Here is a 17,975-nt window from a genome sequence, read left to right as displayed (position 1 = left end):
TCGGACCTGTGTGCAGAACAGAAGCCAATGAGCTGGGCAGCGTCCGAGCTGTGAGCCAGACCGGGCTGGTGCCAAAGCGAACGAGAGACGAAACAGAATCCAAACGCAGCCCTGATGTCTCTCAGTGAGTGCTTTCTGGTCTGTGTCGTCGGCCGTCTGTATGTTTGTGTGATTCTTCCTGTGATGCCAGCCCTGTGATGTAAGTCTCCAGTGACATGCTGGTCCCTGCAGAAGCAAACTCAGAGGAATGGATGATGCGAAATGTTGGCTCACATTGTTACTGCCGGCGTGTCAACATGATATAAAATGCATCAGTATGCATTAAGCGAGCTCGTCCACCAGTGACGGTTTACATATGCATGTGACGTACATGAACTCATTATGAGCCTCCCGTAAGACCTTATTAGAATATGAACGTTTAATAAATGGTTTATTACACACTAATATGTGGATTAATGCAGCTTTAATGATGTGTTTAGGTGTAATAATGCAATATAAATTAAAAAACACATTAGAAAGGTGACACAACATTATGTCAACGTCAGGAGCCCTATACAGGACTAGAAATCACAAATGACAACAGAGCCAAGAAATGAGTTATTCTTTACTTACTCTTGTCTCATTTGTTTCAACTGGTTCTAAATAATCCAGCCGTGTGTCTTGTCCAGTCTTCCGTGGACGTTTGACAAGCAACCCTTTGATCCCTTTCAACAGACTCTCCGCTCTGGCGTTTCCTCTCGGCTTTTCTTTTTGTCCCGCATGCCTCCAGCCGTACGTTTACATTCGGTTGCCGTGGAGACGGTCAGAGAGACAGGCAGGAAAGCCGTGGTTTTAAAATGCCAGCAGGCCGTTTGTTGCCTGATGCAACGAAACAAAGTGAGACCCAGTATATCCGCGCTTTTTAATGCTACGGAGTCTGATTTGGAGGGAAGCTGCTGCAGCTTGTATTGAGAGTTGGTGCTCGCTTGTAGCGTAATACACTTTGTTTTTTATGGGGGGTCGTGTCCCAGCCAGGTGTAGTGCTTCTGCTTTACTGGAAATATGTTTATGAGCACCATGCTATACAAGCAGCCGCTGAATTCACTAATGAAATGCAGTTGTTTAACTGTGTTTCTTTTTGGAGAGGTTTCAACTGCCCACTAGCTCTTTCGATAAAATCCTTGTTGAACTTGGCAACGCTGATCAAAGCTCAGCACTTGGGTGTTATCTGCCCTACTGACAATCACACCCAACCGAGAGGTGATTAAACTCTACACCACTGCTCCACAGCAGTGTGAATGTGTCTAAATTTAGCAATTAGTCGAGAGTCAGGTGGTAGAAGCTGTGTAGTTTCTGTGAAAGTTAGGTCGAACCGTTTTAAAGGCAGGGATTCTCTGCTTAACAGAGCAGTCTAGGAACACTGTTTGTCATATTTATGGCAAAGCAACCAGTATTCTTTAGGCTCTGTTTCTCTGTGGCACCCAAATGTGTTGACAGAGGCCGGAGTGCTTGCAGTCACCTTCTCTCAGGTTCTAATTCTGAAGCCAAATAGATCATTGTCTCGTTGTTGTGTTATGTCCCTAGTGCGAACCCTACTGGTAAAATTGAGAATAGCAGATAGTTTTTTTTTTGAAAAACTGCAGGTAATACCTTCAGTGTGATTTTCCCGCTTTGAAAATGCATCCCGCTGACCAGATGGACCCTCCAGCGGACTGGTTTTGACTCGTATGTGTGACACCTCTGAGCTAGAGTAGCTTGTATTGTATAAATACAAACTGAGGGACAGTGCTTCCATGTTGAACATTATAACTAATTAAAAAAGGTTAAAATGTTTTGGGCCCTTTGATTCTTCCATGTCTGTGAGTCTTTGAATGTGATGATTTTATTTTATCACATTGTTTTTGCTTTTTTTTTTTTTTAATTCCAAGTTCACTGCATTGAATTGATGACTGGATATTTAGAAGAGCTCTTTTTGAAGCCCTCTTTGTCAGTCAAGCTCAGCACTAGCACGATCAGCTCATTTCTGTGACGTCTCATGTGTTTTGTGCTGTGGTATCTTATTTCTGGGTCTTTTAAAATGTTTTAGTTCTGCAAATATATCTAAGCCACTCTCACTTTTGTTTTTCTTCTCTCCTTTCATTTAATTGATGTATTTTACCTTAATCCCACCCTGTGGCCTGATTTGCGAAGTCTTACTTGAGGATTTTTTTTTTGTCCCGAGCCTCCTGTCATGAAGTGAGAGGGTCACTCTTTTTTTCCTCAGGTCCCCGCTCTTCGTCAGTGGGAGGTGATCTGACAGGCCCGGTATTTCATTCCACCATTTCACTTTCTGGGATTTTGCCCTCTGCAGGTGTCTCCTGCACTTCTGATACTGTGACATTATAAAGCCACACAGGCGTCTGGCAGAGAATGAAACACCTTTGTAGATGAGTCATCTTTAGACATTTTGAATGTGCTTTTGACACTGCGGCTCAAAGTAAAACTGCAAAGAGCGACACTGTTTATACGCTTTAAAGGGCATAAAAGGTTGTACATTTTCAGATTCATTAGAGGAGAAAGACTTAAAAGGGCACAACACAGAGTGTGTATTTTTTATCACAGTGTGAAAACAATATGAGACATTCAGCCGTGTACCTGTTACTGATGTTTCGCCATTTTTTAATCATAGCTTGAATATTTTACATTCACGAGATAAGGGGCAGTGCAGATCCAAGTATAAGCTGCTGGTTTGCTGCTGTGTAATGCAGGGAAAAAAGTGTTACCGTGTTGTGATAATGTGCATTCTGAATGGCAGTGTGCTGCACACAGGAGGTACTGTGTTGGTTGGTTCCCTGGCCTTCATCATGCCACACTGGGAGCTGTACATTACACTTCTTTGAGTTTTCTTATTCATCCGCACTGTGCGTAGCGTTTCTGTGTAATGCTCCAGCTGGCCTCTAGATGGCGATGTCGGACAAGTATGAACCATTGAATGTGAACCAGCGCACATTGTATCCTCACTGCACCTGTCCTCAGCCGCGCTTCTCTTTCTCTATCCATCACGTATGCTCCATATATACGTGTACGTGGTTCAGCCTCAGTATTGTGTTAAATAAGTTTCTCAACTGTGATGTGACAGAAGAATTTCTCTTTAACGGAGACTTTTTATTGGTTTGTTGTCTACATTGCTTCATCCTTCAAAAGTTTTGTTGGGGCTTTGAAACGTTTCTTAGTTTGTTTATGCGTAACTACCCGGTTATTTAAAGTTCCTGTGTGCCACAGCCTGCTTTGGACGCGCCGGTGCTTTCGCTCAGCCAATGGAAACGCACCATGCACAGTCCAGCGCCTCCTCCCCCACTCAGATCACCCTCGCATCCCCTCCCCGCGCTGTCATATGTTTGGGTCAGTACTCTGTCCCCGTCTCTCACACGCAGCCGTGTCCCCGGAAGAAGCAGTGAACCCTCACGCAGTCTCTCTCCATCCGTCCCAGCTGGCGCGTCCCGTTGCGCACAGCGCAGTTTCCAACACCGATTGCCAACAACCCTATTGCGTCTTCTGGATTCCTCCGAACCCCAAAATTGGTTCTTGGGGCGATAACTCCAACTTTAGGACTCAGTATGTTTCATGTCTGGAAGACATACGATCGGTGACAGGAAGACTCGGGGGAGTTGAAGTGTCGCAGAAACAAGGACGAGGCTTGGCTCTCCCCCGAGCAGTTTGCGCAAGGTGATACAGTAGAGGCTGTTTGAACGCACGACCGCATTACATGGATTTCCTCACCAGCAGCCACGTATGATGTTACCTCTTAGTCTTTGAGTTCTCATTAGTTCGTGTTTCCTTAACTTGCCTGCTGAAACTTCAGTCAGTGAATCCCTTTGAGAGCGGCAGGATGGGCTCTCTGACCGGCTCAGCTCTGCAGAAACAGACCCTCTTCTGGTTCATTCTAGGTGAGTTTCACACGTTGTGGCCGCGGTCATGTGTGTAAACAGTTGAAAACGTGACGAAATGGACGACTCGAGGAAATCAGAGTGAAAGAAATTTCTCGCAATTTGTAAAAGATTTATAGATCACTGTGAAACAGATCCAAAGAGAGGAACATTCATTTAATGCTCGTTAAATGTTTTTTGGGGGGCGCTTTGCTTATGTGGGAAAATGTTTTTATTTATTTATTTATTTATTTTTTATTATTTTAACACAAGCCTGTGAAGTTTAATGAGAAGTTTGGAGTTTGATGTTCAGCCTTCTTTTCCATAGAAGGTGTGAATCACTTTATCGTTTTATGAATTTATTACGCTAGCGATGATGCGAAAGTAATTAAGGGAGAAGTGAAGTTACCTACCACCCCGTGGTGGTGCGTAAACATGGTCTTCCTTGTTTAAGTTAGGATGTGTGTGTGTGTTTTCGGGCTTGACATGCAGCCTGTTGTAAAAGCAGTGAGAATGACCGCAGCTGCTTGGCACATTTTAACACTTTTTCACTTTCTTTTATCAAATATCTTTAAATATATTTTGTGATATCCGATATCCAAGATATTACTTAGGAATAGGTGGATAAGAGAAACTGTATATTTCATTTGTATATTATATTTTATATATTATATTTTATTCCCCTCTCTGATATTTAGTGCTAATTTTGCTGTTTTGGCATGTAATGACTTTGTCAAAGTCTGAATTGATTATTCTCAAAGAAGCATGGATAGTAGCTCTTCGCCTCTTTTATTCAAATGATCTTTGGTTTGCATACTACCTCATGCTGACCTGGCAAAAAGAAAATGAGCTCAGACAGGAGCCTCTCCTCTCCTCTCCTCTCTTGCTTGTGCAGTGTAAATGTATGGAACCAAAAGTCACAGAAAATACAAAGGTTATAATCTTTTGGTGGAAATAAAGGACAGAAGTGAATCACATGATGCTTTTTATGTTCTCCGGGGCAGGGGAAAAATGAAAGAAACAAGATCTTTGCTTTACTGCTCTGACATTCAACTCCAAGTTAACCAGGTCCTGCAGTATTTCCTTGTATATGTACATTATTATCAAATAGAAAATATTGATAAAGGGAAATATGAAAGAACCATCCTCTGAAGCTTCTGCTGTATTTCACCCATCCTTTCTTATCAAGAGTGGAGAGCAAACTTTGTACACGGGGTAGCTACATGTGCCACAGGAGGTACAACACTAACGGCGACTGAGACATAAGTAGAGAGACATCACTGGCTCAGACTGGTCTTCACCCAAGAAAACCTTCAACCACGAAGGGACTCGAACCCTCAATCTTCTGATCCGAAGTCAGACGCCTTATCCATTAGGCCACGTGGTCTTGTACAGGAAGCAGTTAGGAATGCTTTCTAATTGCTTCTTCATTTAAAAGATAAATTAGATCCTCCATATCCTCCTTATTGTTTAATAGTTATACTTATTGCAAACCTTTGAATTTTAAGTAAAAGAGAAAGAAAGAAAATGAGCTGACATCTACGTAGCTAAAGTATGCGCTTGTCATACGTCATACTGCAGCATACGCGCACAACCCAGGTAAGCTTTTCTGCTCTTTGCCCTTTGTTTCTCGCTACAAAGGCTCCATGTAGGTGTTCTGTATTTGCAAAGAAAGACAGTTATGACTCATCACAGCAGTGCCAGGTTGTCTCATTACTATTTCACCACGTTCCCATCTAAAGCAGAAGTTTCTCAGAAATGTCACTTCTTCAAAAGATTTTTACTTTCTCATTATACCTATTCAGGATGCTCATTCATCTGTCTACAGCACTTTTCCCCCCGTTAGTCTTACGGTCATTTTAAAAGATTGATAGCATGATAATTCATACAAAGGAAAATAATCCTTGCCACTAAAATGAACAGAATCAATTGTCCAGGAATGACAGAAGTAGTTTTCCGCTTGATTTTTATTATTTTTTATTTTTTTTGTCCAAACTATATATGGGGTGTTAAGAGGAAAGGGGAGTGGCAACGAGAGAGGCTTTAGTCCTCGTTCTCTAACGTCAGTTCATCTGACTGCTCAGTATTCACTATGAATTCGTTTGACATATTACACTCAAGAAACAAGTCGGCCGATGGTACCAAAAAGGGAAATAGTTTTTGTCATGACTCAGGGGAAAACATCTGGTAAAGACCAGAATAATTACATGTTCTGTAGGCAATCTAAATGCTTCACACGGTTTGGGTTAACAGCCGTATGAGGCTCAGATCGGACCAAGGGTGGATGTTTGTTTGGTCCCTACGAAGAAAGAGCAGGTGGGTTGATTTAATAAGTCTGGGTCCTGGGTGAAGTTTTAATCAATTCGTCTTCCATAATGAAAACAAGTATTGTAAAAGAAAAGCCAGCTTTAATTAATTTTGCTCAGTTGGCTTTAATAAGAATCAGCCAAGCTTTCAGAAACCCAGCTGAATAAAGCACACTAGTGCTCACATGCCTGGTGTACATCTATAATTACTGGATGCTTCAATCATTTCAAATACCGACCATGAACTGATCCCTGTCCGAAGCTAATTACAGACATAAGTCCAATCAAAGTTTTTCCAGGCAGTTATTTGTAAGTGTATTTGTGTATCGTGCCCAGGCAGCAAACCTACATGTCGATGAGAAAAGCTGCCCAGCTGAATGTTTTTCAGTGATAAAAAGATAGTAATATTTAAAGACATGTTCTCAATTAGATTTTTTCATCAAACTGAGGCCATAGTTTCTAAATTATTCATACTACATCAATCAGGCATAACATTATGACCACATTCATAATATTGTGTAGGTCTCCCTTTTGCTTCCAAAACAGTTGTGACTCATCAGAGAATGGACATGGGTCTTCTGAGGGTGTCCTGTGGTGTCTGGAAACAGGATGTTGTTAGTGGGGGACTTTGGGTCCTATGGGTTGAGAGGAGGGGCCTCTGTGGATCATCCCATGGGTACTTGATCAGTTTGGGATCTAGTGAATTTGGAGGCCAGGTCTCTGCATTTTATCTTTTGAGTTGAGTTCCTCCACTGTTTTTTCCCTGTGTGTCTGTGTCAGGCTGCATCCTGCTGGGGATGGCTGCTGCCAATAAAGAGTGTCACTCGTTTCAAAGCAGAACATTTAATTGTCACAAGATGGTCAATGTTATTCACGTCACCTGTCATTGGTCATAAGGTTATGCATGGTCAGTGTATTTAACCAGCTAGTTTCTAACTTTGCCTGCCTGATCTTCCATCCTTGGTGGCTTAAAGTATTTTCACTACAAATACGGGTTGAAGTGTTAAGTCAGGACCAAAGGCACCGAGAAGCTCTGTGGTTAAGTTATAATTCATACCTAACAGATCTACACTGATAACATATCTATAAGAGTGTTGTGTTCAGATGGACTAGAAAAATCTGTCCTTTTACTGGTGTGTATTTCCAATTATTCTTTCACCACTGGCAAGAGACACAAGACAAGATACAGACTTCCCGGTGATGCATTGCTACATATTTCCTGTGCAGATAAGCACCAGGAAAGGTTTGATTGATACTTTTCCAGTGAGATGTTGTAGTTAGTTGGCTGACATCCTGCAGCAGGAGGCATGGATCTTCTTTGAGGCAACAATGTGAACACAACATTGTTTTTTTTGTTTGTTTTTTTACATTTTTTACCAGAATTCTGTATTGTTTGCCATCAGAGAAGATAATTTAAAGCCCACAGCTAAGCTCTCGACTATGCGGAGAACGTGGAAGCATAAAGCACGGGTCTCCCGCTGTCTCCGTTCTGCCATGTGAAGGACTCATGGGGACGTTTTTAAAAAGCTTCATAAATCAGTAGCGGGAAAGAGAAACTGGAGACAACGCAAGCTGGAGTCGCCCTAACAAGACAGAAAGAGATAAATGAGATAGGTGGGGCTGGATAGGGAAGAAGTTTTAATAGTGCTGATATATAACTGTGTTTTGTATGTTCTGCGCGTGTTTGTGTGTATCCTGTGCGACGGTCCCGCCCTCTGGTCTTAAGGCTAATTAGACGGATCACGAACAAGGCATAAAAGAGAGCCCAAGGCTAACAGAGGAAGCAATGCCCCAGTTTGGTGGAGCTGTTATATATAACAATAGATCATTTTACTCTTCGTGTCCTGAGTGATCCACTCCACCTTCTTTCCCTCCTCTCCTTCTGAGCCTCCCCCTTTATGGGGAGGTAATGTCAAGATAACCAATGACTAACAAAGCAACAACACTGTTTTGTGCTTTAAGTGAGATTTTCCCACATAGGAAAAGCCCAACAAAGGAAATTCAAACAATGTCCCAAGGTCCTACTTATGCACTGCACTGTGTTTTCAGCATTCAGCATTTCTGCACAGTTAGCTGCAGCAAAAGCCGTTTACTGCACTACAATCAATATGCGCTAACCAGCGGGAGAGTCCTTTCTAACTTTAAAGAGCCCATTTCATACACATTGCACAGCATCAGTGAGCCCAAAGGCCCAGCCGTAATTGGTGAGCAGCAGTAAGAAGGGGGAGTGGACTCTAAGGAGTGCTGCGTTTCTGACATCACCTGGCTAACGCAGACCATGATCGGCTCTTCCTAATTAGTTGTAAATCGCTGGTTCCCCCGGAGGGCAGAACCTCTCTCGTCACAAGTGCTTTATTAATGAGCAAACACCCATTTTGTGTATGCGCTCGTGTTCCATCAAGCTCAGTTAATGTGACCCTTTCCTCAAACAGAGTGTTGACGGTGAAGGGTTTTGCGCAATCCTGGATGACATTCAGTGATGACAGCGGCAACACTTCTTTCTGTAGCTATATTTACACATCTTCAGTTCAACTGAGGTCATTCTGATTAGACATTCCAACTTAAGCTTTCACATGGATGCTAATTAAACTGTAGTATATAAATTATACATAGATATACATGGATCAGGCATAAGATTATGACCACCTTCCTAATATTGCGTAGGTCTCCCTTACACCTGCACAACAGTTGTGACTCATCAGAAAGTGAAAATTGTCACAAGATCAAGTCACAAGTAAGTCAATGTTAGGTTTGCGTCTATTAAAATATACAACAGGTGCACAAGGTACAGTATGTGTTGTCAAGTGAATTTAGAATTAGTTTTAAATATCTTACTTAACAAAGAATGTGTGCTTGACATCATTTATTACATAAAGTATTTGTTTTTAAGTGCAAATGCATTTTAATGTGTTTCCATATTAAAATGTATTTGTATTGTATCATTAGCAGAAATATTGAGAAAAGATTTCCATGCGTGAACCAAACTTAGAAAGTCATTTTAGTTAATATAATATAGTGTTTAAGGGTCAGTTTTTTTGGTTAAGTTTCGTTTTAGTTAGTTATTTGACGCTATAGAAACAGGATGTGACATAATGGCGACCACCAGTTGTCATGCCATGTGGGACCATGAGAGTTTCAAAAACAGTTGGCTCTGCGTGGCTCCGCTCTTGGACAATAGCATCCAACACAAGGAAGTGGAGACTCGCCGTCCATATTTATACAGTCATGGTTTATGCCTTTGACTGCCGATCCGCTAATAGCCGCATGCCTTGTGTCTCTGGGTCTGCTGGATTTGCATATGTTTATTAGCCTCCAAATGTATGTAAATTATCATTTGCTTGTTTCACTTTAACAGGTGTGTGAGTGTGTGTTTCGCCATTTTCCACTACACTATATTTAGACCACAAACATAACTCAGACTCAGACTCAGAATCACAGACATCAGTCGTTTCACTGAGGAACAGGGAGCCCATTTATCTTGGGCCACTGCTCTCATATATTACATTTAACCTTACATAACAGCCACATAGTGAGCCTGTCAGAGTTGTTCACTCAACCAGTGCATCAGGCTAGAATCTTCTTTTATAGATCTTTTTTTTTTTCTTCTGGAGGCATTTCTGCTTCACGTAATAACATGTCAAAAATGGAACAAGCCTGCATCACCGTAAGCTTGGGACGTGCATTCATGTAAAGCCACAAAAAACCTGGAAAGGCTTTCTACTACATAACATATTGGTTGTGGTGGTGACGTTGCTCAGACATGGGGATATACTGTACATGTAGTTTGGAGCGGTCTCTTACGGGCACGGGCTTGTGCTTGTGACTACTAAGCTGATCAGCTTTTTGTCAACAGCAGAGCTCATGAGACTCTATGCTCAAATCTTAGTCTGGCCCTCACACACAGGTCATACAGCCGCGGTGTTGTGATGGCTAAAGGAATGGAAATGTCAGCCTGTCGATCCATACCACTTCCACAAACTCCAGTATCTCCACAAATAGTGGATGCGTTGCCCTGAAGATATTCGTAATCCCATGAGGACGAATACACCGATGGCTTCTTCTGCAGGCTCACCGTGAGATTCACATTCTCGATTTATTGTGAAATGAGGTTAGTTTATACTTGTGTGCATTGACGTATCAGTCATTAGTGGATTCATTTTTTTATTAATGAAATAAGTGTACATACCTACAATATACTGTATATGGTAAAAGAATATGTACTTTCTTCAGAAGCTTTGATTGCACATGTGAGATTGCCTAGTCAGCATCGGCCAGTTAAAAGATTTTATGTAAAACATATGTTCTCCTCACGGTTCATTTGAGGTCGGGGATACGAACTAGTGACCTTTAATTCCTCTGTTTGCGACTGCAGCATCGGATCTCTCCGGCTCAGAATGTGCTTTAGTAAACACCACGGCTCCTCTTTCATAGGTCACGCTTTCAAAAGATGGAAATAGGATTTTCTGTTAAGATTTCCAAATTAAAAAGCTCTATTACACTCTGGTGCTCCGTTGAATTGCCCTGATTGTTCCTCTCTCCATCATTTATGATGCCTTACTGGGGGAGTTTCAAATTGCAGCAAAGCCCAAGTAGGACAAAATAAAAGTACATGTCTTTGTACATTGACATGTGAATCGGGAAAGGTAATTAAAGCTAATTTGGGTAGCCAAGCCATAAAATGAAACACAAATCAAGAATTAAAAGCACTCGGTTCAGACGTGCTTTGTACCATATAACCGAGTACGCCAATAAGCTTGTGGAATAAGAAGTAAAATCCAGTGGGCTTAAAGTTCCCAGTCTCAGTTTTCAAGTCAAGATATATCTGAGCGCTAGGCTTAATAGTATACCTTCTGGTAGTGAAAGGAGTTTAATCTCCACTGCGTTGCTGCTGGTAAATCTAGACAAATAGCCCAACGCTCCACAGCGACCACCTGATTTAATGGCTCATCCGTCTCTGACTGCTTCATGCATCATTTTGGCTTCAGGTAACCTTCAGAGGCTACACATCATTTTAAGTGTCGTCCTCATATATGGAAATTAGGGGAATAATGAAAGTACTCATGCTCCCTTTCCTCCTCTCCCTGTCAACTTGCTCTAGCAAAATTATTGCCACTTCCACAAACCCCCATCCACCCCCAGCAAGTATTACCTTCCTTCCTTTCCTGCTCTTTTCTATTTTCCTAAATAGTAATATAAATGTGCATTGTCTTTTTTCGTGTAGTCTTGCCACATGTGACATTAATTTACACTTTTACTACTTTATACAGTATGTCTTTTACATATATGGAAAATAACATATTGGCGGTGGTGGCATTTTGCACTTTAGTACAAAATGCTCACCTGCAAATATAAAGAATGTTTTCTGTCCTCTAGATCAGGGGTCTTCGGTTTGCTTCGCATTTTTCCAGTCAAGGACTCCAAACTGATGGAGAGATTAAGTAGGGTTCTGTATTCAACTCGACCTAGTGCTATTTATAAATATACATTATTATTATCCTCATTTTGTATTCAATATTAAGCTGTCCCTTATCCCTTTACTAAAATATGTTGGATTCGTGTTAATGTGTATTTAAAAAAAATTTAAATTTGTGGGGAAATTTAATATATACTGTATATATATAAAATGTCTAATCAACCAAAGCCAATCAACCATTTTGTGACCCCCCCTTACCCCTCTGCAGTCTTTGTCGAAGACCAAAAAAAAAAGATAATTCACTATTGACAAAACAATAAACTGTACATAAGATGAGCGACCCCCTCAGTGATGCCTTCTGATTCCTCGTTTCTGAGCCTGCCTCGAGTGGCCATTAGAGGAACTGCAGTATTTGGCGTGCCCACTTGGGCCTCTTTTGTCAGCCTCAGAGGTTGCTTGCTTAGGAAGAGATAAAGGGATACACAGACATACAGCCTTTCATGTTTGGAGACAACACACGGCATCAACATTTTCATTAGGATCTGATAAATTGATCAAAGGGATGCTCAAAGATACGGAATAGATACGCGTAATTTAATCATTGCTTAATGTAATTTTGTACTTCTGGGAAAAATGATGTCAAGATTATTAGGAGTGACTGCTTTGGCATTAATCGCGAGGAAGCGGTTGCACAAACACGCCCACGACCGTCAAAATGTATGTGCAACTCCAACAAGTGGGGGGGAAAAAATACATAAGAAGCGCTGTTTCTCTGTGCGAAACAATGGATGAAAGGGCCTCCTTTTCTCTCCACATTAGTCTGTTTTATAGCTGGTTGTGACTGGTGTGTGCGCCTATGTATTGCTGTGTGTGTGTGTGTGTTTGTTTATGCTTGTGCGTTTTATACGAGTGTGCAGTTGTGAAGCAGTAACCCAGTTTTCACTGTTACGCCTCAGCAGCTAATGAGCAGCATTCAGGCACTGCTAGTTAATGAAGCATGTGTGTATGTGCATGTGTATCGCTGAGTGTATGCACATGTAAATGGTGTGTGTGTGTGTTTATGTTTGTGCGCCTTGTCCGTGGCAGGACAGACATTAGCAATTAAGCAGGCGCCGTGGACATATTTCCGCACCTAGTGTAAGCTGCGCTATATTCGTCCCCCTAAACACACACAGATGAAGAAACACACACACACACACACACGCTTGATGGCCACTTCAAGGCCAAGGGTGACATACACACAAAAGAAGCAGTATTAGAAAAAGCCTTGGGGTGTCTTTGTTGTACCCATGTGCAAGGCATTTAACGCTTAGTTGTCAAACAACAATCAGAAGAGAAAAGACAGACAAACCCATCATGACATCAACCATAGGATCCCTTAAGAGCAGCTTTGAAGCTGGGGGTTGCATTTGGCTTTCGCCATCTTGGCAGAGCCTGACTCCCTCTAACTCCCAGCTAATTTAACAAAGTGGGAAACGATGTGAAGGGTGAATGGAGTTGAGGTGAGCATTATGCTAAGACATAGGTCCTCGACAGGGGGACCATGACCCCTAGGGGGTTCACGGAGGTACTGCAGGGGGGGGTCGCAGAAACTTTGGTTGATCAGACATCTTTTATATATTATTTTAATTTTCCCTCACAAATTTAAAGAGAGCCTATTCGGTCCCCAGGTGAAATCCCATGTATGTATGTATGTTTATGTGAGGTATGTTTAAGTTTACAGCAGCTGCACGGCTACCCTACTGTTGCACATGTTTGAAATAAAAAAAGAAAAAAATATATATATATTTGAACCTGTGTATTATTTGAACAGCTTAATATTGAATGCAAAATGATGATAATAATGTGTATTTATAAATAGCACTAGGCCAAGTTTAATATAGAACACATATAGTAGGTAGGGGGTCACTACTTAATCTCTTTATCAGTTTGAGGTCCTTGGTCTGAAAACCATTGAAGACACCTAAGACATATAGTTAACAACCTGTGATTGACCCCATTGGTCCTGGAGGCAGCCACACCCTTAAAGATACAGTTGTCATGAATTAGCCAAAGAGATCAAAAGTTGTTGTAGCAGGCTGTAAATATGTTTGTTTCAGCTACACTTTCCAGCATTGTAACATGGAAGTGCAGCCTCAAGTGGCCATTGTGGAAGTGCAGTTTTTTGGCACCTACACATTGGCCTCAGTTTTCAGTAAGAGAAGAAAGTAAGATGTTTCTTCTTATTTTTATTCTGAAGTCTATTTATGTTGGACAGTTTTTCTATTTCTGCGTACATTTTTATTTTTATGCTAATTCAAGTGTTGATTTTATTTTCTTGTACCACTGAGCAAAGTGACCAGAGTCAAATTGCTTGTATGTGTTCACATACTTGGCCAGTGAAGCTGATTCTGATTCTGAGTCTAATGTGCGCACAGTGTTTGTAGACACACACAACCCCAGTAACCTGACAGGCCTTCCAAATCTTCTGTGTACAGAGAAAACAGTATTAAAACAAGGTGTCTCTCCTTTGTTTAACAATCGGCCTAACCCAAGTCCCTTCAAAACAGGAAATGTTTGTTGTTTGATGCATTTCCCAGTACCTCACAGACTATATGCTGCCGGAAACTATATTACCATACGTAAAGAGGTGGACACTTTAACTCATGTGCGTTATTGCACAGTATAAGTTCATGAATCATTAAACATGTGGGATTCCACTTTAACCTGCCAGTATCACTGGATCTCCCCACTCATAAATCCATAAACATCAGGACTCGTGGGGAACCTGTGAAGGCTGTTCCTATAAAAGTTTAACAAGATCATAAAGTATCCTAAACTACTGCACTTTTCATATGCCTCCGGTGCCAGCGTTTGTGAGCCGACATCCTGATACACTCATAAAATGTTACACGGTACCACATCAATATATTCATACATGTGCAACTGAGGGGCTAAACGCCTCATTAAACAACCATAACGCATGTTGCACAGTGAGGAACAAACATCCAAAGGAAACCATGGAAGCACACCAGGTCCCTGCTGATTTTGCAGGACATGCCAGATTTCCTTCTGCAATGGTTCATATACTGTATGTACATAGAATAACAGATGACCATAGCCTCTGCATGATGGGCTCTACTTAGTTGAATGGAATGGCTCAACTCTTGAATTTGCCCAGCTTTTATTTTCTTTTTCTTTTTTTTTCATTTATCAAAAATGTTGAAGAGCATAAAAGGCAGCACTGGCACGCTGAAAGTCATCAGTTGGTGTGCTGGTTGGACATTTTATGGAAGTTTGTGTCCTGTGGTTCAAAGTATCACATATATACATAGTATAAATATCTCAATTGAGTCAAGTGGTTGTCCACATTCGTGCATCCGCTTCCCTGCTTGCTGCTGATTTACGCTGATTACATGTACGTGGAAGTATGTTTGGACCCAAGTGAAGAACTTTTCAGTTGTTTGACAGAACATAGAGTCCTAATTAAAATATTCCAATCAACAGCTGTGTTGTAGGGCGTAGGTACATCTGGTTATGTGTGCCAGAGTCAAATCAAAGCTTTCAACTGAACTTAAAAAAAAGCAGAAATGTCTTGCAGTCAGTGAGCGATGGAATTAATTGGACTTAAGTTGCTTTGCTTAAAGGCTTAAAGGCCTGTTTAGACCACAGAGGAATTGTCAACAGTTAACTAAAAGCTGGAAGCTGGCAGACGTGTGAAGGTTCAGCAGTCAAATGTAGTTATTAACTTGTAGATAGCTTATAAATTAATTGTCTGTTTATATAAAATGAACTCCCTGTGAGCTTACTTGAACTACATAACCCTCATAGTGGCTTTAGATAAACATTTTGATTATGCACTGCGTCGGCATCCAAAATAAATAATGACGGGCATGTTTTCAAGTGCTCACGGAATCGTAGGCACAAAAACATCCTCCATCGCCTCCCACATGGAGTCATGTAAGCAGAAAAGCCCTTCCACCGCGGCCAAATGGGATCATCCACGTTTATGTCTGCCGCTGTTCAAGTACACCTTGGCACGAAAGAAAACAGTCGAAGGTTTCCCGAGCTTGTAATCAGAAGCCTGCCATCCTTTTACGGACAAATTACAGCATCTGATGAAGATTTTAAAGGCGGCGGTGGAGGAAAAGGTTGACGGGAAGTTGCTGAATGCCTGAGTGCCGGGTGGAGACACAAAGACAAACTAAGAATACGTCCGCTTTGGAGTTTCACAGTCAGTGCGCACTCATGTGTCATGTGGCAGCAGGACAGAGTTACTGTAAGTTACACAGCGCATGACAGCCCCTAACTTCATCCATCATGCATTATGTATCTGTGTATCTACTAGGATACAGCGTCATACCCTTGTGTTATCTTCTCATTCCGTGCTCGATGCTAACTGAATTGCCCACTGAATTCACAGCTGAATAACTGAATAATCTATCTGCCCTCTGTTGTTTCTGTGGCTCATTGTTTACACAGAAGCATATGGTTTCTGCGAGCACATCAGTGCTTTGTCTGAGCACAAATTAGACATTCCACTTGCCATGCAGACTCTCTATAGGACGTACAATCTTTTATTTGTATACTCATATGTGATAGATAGATAGATAGATAGATAGATAGATAGATAGATAGATAGATAGATAGATAGATAGATAGATAGATAGATAGATAGAAAGAAAGTAGGATGGAGCCGAACCCAAATATGTTATTCGTAAAAGGCGCAAATAGCATGTTTTTTTACAAATAGTTTTCAAATTATTTGAATTCATCATGTGACCGCCGTGAATATTTGTGGGTTTGCCCGGACTGAGTGACGTTCAGGCATCAGGGTGAAAAGTCTAAACTCAGTAACAGTGACTGGACAAAACACAACTTAACCGCTTAACCGCATCATTATTTTTGTCAAATAGATTTTTTTTTAACCATAACTGGATTGCGGCGGCAGCATATAACTTTTGGGAAGTGGAGTTTGGCGTTATTTCGATATGTTACAATAGTATTGAGACGTCTGCAGCTAGATTCTCTCATGGTAGAATTCACCTTAGTTAGCATTCGTTAGCTCAGTCATTCAGACTATTGTCTATTGGTAAATGGTCTTGCTTATATATGGCGCTTTTCTGCCTCTTGGCACTCAAAGTGACAGAGGTTCAGTGTCTTGCTCAAGGACACTTTAGCATGTGGGAATACAAATACTTTTTTCCCCTCAACAAATAAAAATACACATACTGGATGCTTTGCACACCTCTAATAGATAAATCGATACTTTATTTATCCCAAGGGAAATTCAGAGTCCAGTAGCTTCATCACATAGAAAAAGAATATTTCAGCTGATGATGACAATGGCCGCCCTTCACCCCCTCAGAAGTGCTTCTGGCAGAATAGCTGGAGCGGCTCAGTGTCTCCCCTCTGATGAGATTACAGAAACGAAAGATGAAAAACAAGAACTTGGCTGCGATTTTCTTTCACTTTGCATATTGTGCTTCCACGCGGGAATTCACAGATTTGACTAAGACCCAATATCTTCACAGTATTGACTTTCAGCCGCGCGAAGCGTCCGTCGGCCCCTCGAGACGCGTCCAGCTGGATGGAAGGAGTCCCGGAAACGTGTGCTCAAGTTAAAGTTGTCGCAACTGAAGTGAAATTACTGGCGGAAAAAGGGTACGCATGTAATTATACGATAGACAACACTCACCGCGTGAACACAAAGGTACCATATGGTATGTTGAAGCAAACAATAGATTGTGGTTCCATAGACAAGAACATTGCAGCTTATTCATTATTATTAGAATTCACCAGAGATTAAAAAAAAAAGACAACAACAACTGTTTACAACTGCGTTCATTGTTAAAGGTACATAATTACTTCAGAATAGAGGGAGCTTGTCCTTGTCTACGGAGTCAGCCATGATCCACTACCATGTTTCAACCGTGGCCCACAATCAACAAGCCAACCTTCAAACTCTAAAAACATCTTTTCTTTTTTACCTGGTAGCCATTGTATTGGATGGAAAGAGGTACTTCTGGATGTCTCCACACCCAGGACCTTGTCTAATGTACAGTAAACTGTCTTTACTGTGAATATCGGGTGGTGCGTTAAAACAGCATTTAGTTAAGACGGACCATTCACTCAGTAAACAGCCGTAACATTTTTAATAAATTTTGAACATCTACTCTTTTGCTGAATTGAAGCCGAAGCACTTCACTGCAGCCACTGACACAGTAAAGGTACAGAATTAGCATCCCTGTTATTGTAATAAGTGTGAATTCATATACAGCCATAGTCTGAATGTGAATATATGGTAAAAAACATATGTAGCTTAATTAAAAGCTTCAATAACAAAAGGAGGGACAAAAGGAAACAGAGGCTGAGGCCCCTCAGCAGGAGTGT

General features: G+C 41.3%; 1 protein-coding gene and 1 non-coding gene across 3 annotated transcripts in view; one reads left to right on the top strand and one right to left on the bottom strand.

The window, feature by feature from the left end:
• The first annotated feature begins 2 nt into the window (after positions 1–2).
• Positions 3–17,975, top strand: part of ramp1 (receptor activity modifying protein 1) — a 62,455-nt gene continuing 44,482 nt past the window's right edge. The window contains exon 1 of one of the 2 annotated variants that reach the window (XM_047600037.1): positions 3–124. In XM_047600037.1, the coding sequence (XP_047455993.1) occupies positions 115–124 (10 nt within the window). In that variant the 5' untranslated portion in view covers positions 3–114. Of the gene's footprint in view, positions 125–3,342; positions 3,906–17,975 lie in introns of those variants that run through there. The other variant, XM_047600036.1, reaches the window with a different exon arrangement.
• trnar-ucg lies at positions 5,199–5,271 on the bottom strand. The gene has a single exon. It is a non-coding gene; the product is annotated as a tRNA-Arg (tRNA).

This window comes from Mugil cephalus, chromosome 12 (assembly GCF_022458985.1).
Source record: "Mugil cephalus isolate CIBA_MC_2020 chromosome 12, CIBA_Mcephalus_1.1, whole genome shotgun sequence".
Lineage (NCBI taxonomy): Eukaryota > Metazoa > Chordata > Actinopteri > Mugiliformes > Mugilidae > Mugil > Mugil cephalus.
Note: the sequence above shows the minus strand (reverse complement) of the source record. Positions and strands in the feature narration are given on the sequence as shown.